The sequence below is a fragment of the Rattus norvegicus genome, chromosome 1 (assembly GCF_036323735.1).
Source record: "Rattus norvegicus strain BN/NHsdMcwi chromosome 1, GRCr8, whole genome shotgun sequence".
NCBI lineage: Eukaryota > Metazoa > Chordata > Mammalia > Rodentia > Muridae > Rattus > Rattus norvegicus.
In genome coordinates, this window is record NC_086019.1 from 85,705,631 (window position 1) to 85,709,536 (window position 3,906).

At 48.1% G+C, this 3,906-nt stretch overlaps 1 protein-coding gene across 1 annotated transcript; it reads left to right on the plus strand.

Moving 5' to 3' along the window:
* Positions 1-351: 351 nt before the first annotated feature.
* On the plus strand, positions 352-3,176 carry Crxos1 (Crx opposite strand transcript 1). The gene is made up of 3 exons (XM_006228355.5): positions 352-482; positions 1,635-1,783; positions 2,437-3,176. The coding sequence occupies exons 1-3, from the start codon at positions 458-460 to the stop codon at positions 2,617-2,619; spliced, it is 357 nt and encodes a 118-aa protein (XP_006228417.2). The 5' UTR covers positions 352-457; the 3' UTR covers positions 2,620-3,176.
* Positions 3,177-3,906: the final 730 nt, after the last annotated feature.

Here is a 3,906-nt window from a genome sequence, read left to right on the forward strand (position 1 = left end):
TCCGTTTGCACTCAGTTTTAAAAGAAACCCTAAGGAAATCAAGGCTGTTACCTGAGCCCCCTTGTCCAGGCATTTAGGTAATCTCAGAGGTTTCTAGATAATCCGGACAAATGGGGGGGGGGGAGGCATAGGGCGGCAGCCCGAGACACTAGGCTGGTTCTTGGACATGAAAGAGGAGCATCCAGATTCGGGAAAGAATGAGGAAGAACACCTGGGGTTATCTGGCTGGCTGGCTGGCTGGAGTCCATTTCCTGCAAAGGAGACCCTGGGTGGAGTCTGTCCTTCCTCTGGGCTGGAAACTCAATAGGCCAAAGCCAAGGCTCAGGGGAGGCTGAAGAGTGGGAGGGGCTAGAGGTAGGAGAGTCCCTGCTGAATGGGTCCAACACCGCCCTGAGATGTAATCCTAAATTCATAGTACATAGATCTTCAATCACACCTGAAGTGAGCAACAGATGAGATGGAAGCATTTCCGCGTTCTCTGAGTAAGTCTGGGTCCTAAGGAGCCTGTTTGCATGCATCTGCTGTCGGGTGGGAAGGATTGCTATGCTGAGGCTTGGGTTTTATAGTTCCCATCCGGCCCTCAGAGCAGACCAGGCTTGGAGAACTGAGGCCATCGCAGTGGAGTTGGGGTGGGGGTGGGGGTGGGGGTGGGGATGGGGTGGGAGGGGTCTGTGTGGTAGTGTCAAGAGAGGTGATCTGAGCACATGGCGCTTTGGCGGAACACTTTGGCTCCTCTAAGGTTCAGGGTTAAGGGTAGGAGAGCAGCATATTTGGAGGCTCTTGGTGGGGGTCCTCCATAAAAACCTATCTGCTTAGATTTAGGCTACCGTATTAACAAGGGAACTATTTGCAAACTCATATGAACTTGTTTAGTTTTGATTTTTATTTTGTAAGATTTTTGTTTGACAGGTTTTCCTTTGGGGAGGGTGTTAATAGTTACGTTTATTAGAGACAAGATGTCATGGACCTTGAACAATGGTCTCCCTGCAGATCATGCTGGCCTCAACTCTGATGTCCACCTGCCTCTGCCCCCCAAGTGCTAAGATGATGGGTAAATGCCACCATGCCTGGCTATTGTGGACAGGGCAATGTTGAAATCTTGTAAGGAACTCCTTCTACCCGAATGCTGGTATTGCAGGCTTGCAACTACCATACTTAGACAAATGTTTACTGCAACTCTACAGTTACAGCAGTAGGAACAGCAGTTCAAACTCCCTATCCTCCTGCCTCAGTTCTCCAATGGCTGGGATTAAGGGTGTGTGACTCTCTACTCTGCCTTTTTTTCAAAGATTCCTCTGATCTTGAGTCCCAGAAGAGTTTAACTGGGTGGGACTGGAAAGTGGGGAATTAAAGTGGGCCACAGGTATTTCATTGATTTTTCTGCTCCCCAAGAGAAAAAGGAGACCTTGGGGTGGCAAGGAAGGCTTATCTCCTGACAGTTGCTTCTTTTGTGTATGAGTGTGCCTGGGCAAGAGTGTAGAGGTCCGAGAACCTCCTTATTCAATGGGCTAGCTCCTACCATGAGTCCCTCAAGATCAAAATTCACATCCTCAGGCCTGACACCAAGGGCTTGACCCATACTCTGGACACTTACGTTACAGATTTCCTGATCCATTTTTCCCTCTCTGTCTTAGCCTCCTATACCATGGCTCCCCTTGACCAGACGTACACTTGGGAGCAGCTTTGGGAGCTGGAACAACATTTCAAGATGGAACCATACCCGGACCTCCAGGATCGAAAAGTCATGGCCACCAGACTCAAACTGAAGGAGGAACAGGTTGAGGTCAGATTGCCATTTTCACCTTATATGCCTCAAAGTCAGTGGTTCTCCACACTGAGAATCCTCTGGGGTCAAAAAACCCATTCTCTAGGATCACATAGTAGATATGCTGCATTTCAGATATTTACATTAGGATTTGTAACAGTAACAAAGTTAGTTATGGAATAGCAACAAAAATGATTATGAAGTAGCAGTGAAAATATTTTCACTGGAGAGGGTAGCTCTGTCCTGGAAATGACTCTGTAGACCAGGCTGGCCTCAAACTCAGAGAAGGCCTGCCTTTGACTCCTAGTGCTCAGACTAAAGGTGTGAGTCACCTCTTCCCATATATCCCCTCCCACACAACAAAAACCATTTTATAGTTTGGGGGCAGCAGCAACATGAGGAAGTGTATTAGATGGTCAAGTATCAGGAAGGTTAGGAACTACATACTAGCTAGGCACTGTAGCAGGCTAGATCCCTGGATGGTAGGTCCTACCTTTGAGGCCCCTCAGTATTTCTTGGGGGTCATCCTTTTGGGTCCCTGATCAAAGAAGTCAGGAGAAGAGTTTTGGTGGCAGCTTTGGAAAGATCGTTTCCTTCTAGCATCATATCAGGAGATTGGAAGCACAGGGTCCCTCCTTAGAAATGTTTACATGTATTCTTCTCCTCTGCAGGCTTGGTTCATCCAGCGATCCTTGGAGCAGGAGACGCGCCCCCGCAGGCTGCAGCAGTCTGCCCGGGATGATAACTCTTCTGCTACCCACAAAGCCCTCCGCTGCCAGCCGACAAGCTGGAAGTACAGGCTCGTTCCCATCAACGCCCCGGAGTCCTCAACCAGCTGCAGGCACAGCTGCTGATCCTCCTTCCCCAGGGGGCCACTTCAACATGTAGCACAAAAACCTCCCTCACGACACCCCTCCTTTCCAGACTCCTAGCTGCACCAGACACGACAAATGGTGGATGCATTCCAGAAACCTCAGGGTCGGTGTCTGAATACCTGGGTGCCCTGACAGATGGCATTGGTCAGAAATGGTGACCAATCTCTGAGGGAAGCCTGTGGTTCCTTCTTCTAACAGCCTCTCCTCAAAGGTGAGCTATCAACTCAATTACGTAGGACAGTATGACACCGATGTCTTGCCTCCTTTCCCATGGCCTGATTACAGACTAATATATACTGCCAGAACCACCATTTTCCATGAGATTAACTAGTTAGTTAACACAGCTAGCTCTTTTTTTCCTCTGTGACCTTGATCAATCAATCAGGCCAATAAGTGTGTGTGTGTGTGTGTGTGTGTGTGTGTGTGTGTGTGTGTGTGTGTGTGTGTTTTATTGGGGCTTCTGAGGCACCTGCTTGGGGATTTAGATCTGGGAGTGGGTCACTGGTAAAATGAAACTATTGATTAATAAAAATTGATTTTTTTAAAAAATTTTGTGCATTAAAAAAAAAACACTTGTGTGGTACAAGTCAGGACAACTTAGGAATCAATTCTCCTGGTAGTGGGGATGGAGCTTAAGTCTTCCAGCTTCCTGCCAAAGACCTTTCATCCAAGGCCAACTCAATAGCTAGGCTTTCTTGTTTGTATTTGATGCTCTTTGAGGTGGAGGTTGCACTGTACCAGCTCTAGCTGGCCTGCAACTTGCAACATTGAACAGTCCTAGGACTCCAGATCTGCCTGCCTCTGCCTCAATCCTCTGCTGGGATTAAAGGCTTGTCCCACCACTGTGCCATCCCCAACCCTAAGGTCTTTAAGAGTCAGTCTGTAGGCCAGGAAAATGACTCAGCTTTCACACCACTGCCCTCCAGAATCCAGGGTTTCATTTCCAGCACCCGGATGGTCTGAAATAGTCTGAACTACAGAACCAGAGGCTCTGACACCTTCTTTGACTTCCAAGGGCACTGTATAAATGAAGTACACAGACATACATGCAGGCAGAACATCCAGACAGCTAAAGACTGTTATGCTGAGTGAATGAGTGATTCCAAACGGGTTTGAGATACTCCAAGTGATGTGAAGACTGAAAAGTGCTGACACTGTTGAATCAAGAACGTACATGTACCAACTACATCGATGTAACCATAAGTGGGTTACAGCAGTCCTGGAAACCTCGGCATGGAACATCCTGCATACGGAGTCAAGGCTGGC

Excerpts from the sequence above, each read along its gene's own strand:
- Crxos1 (XM_006228355.5), top strand. The coding sequence starts at position 458 with ATGGAAGCATTTCCGCGTTCTCTGA. Across the intron at positions 483-1,634 it reads AGCATTTCCGCGTTCTCTGA|CCTCCTATACCATGGCTCCC; the intron begins GTAAGTCTGGGT and ends TCTCTGTCTTAG. Across the intron at positions 1,784-2,436 it reads TGAAGGAGGAACAGGTTGAG|GCTTGGTTCATCCAGCGATC; the intron begins GTCAGATTGCCA and ends TCTCCTCTGCAG.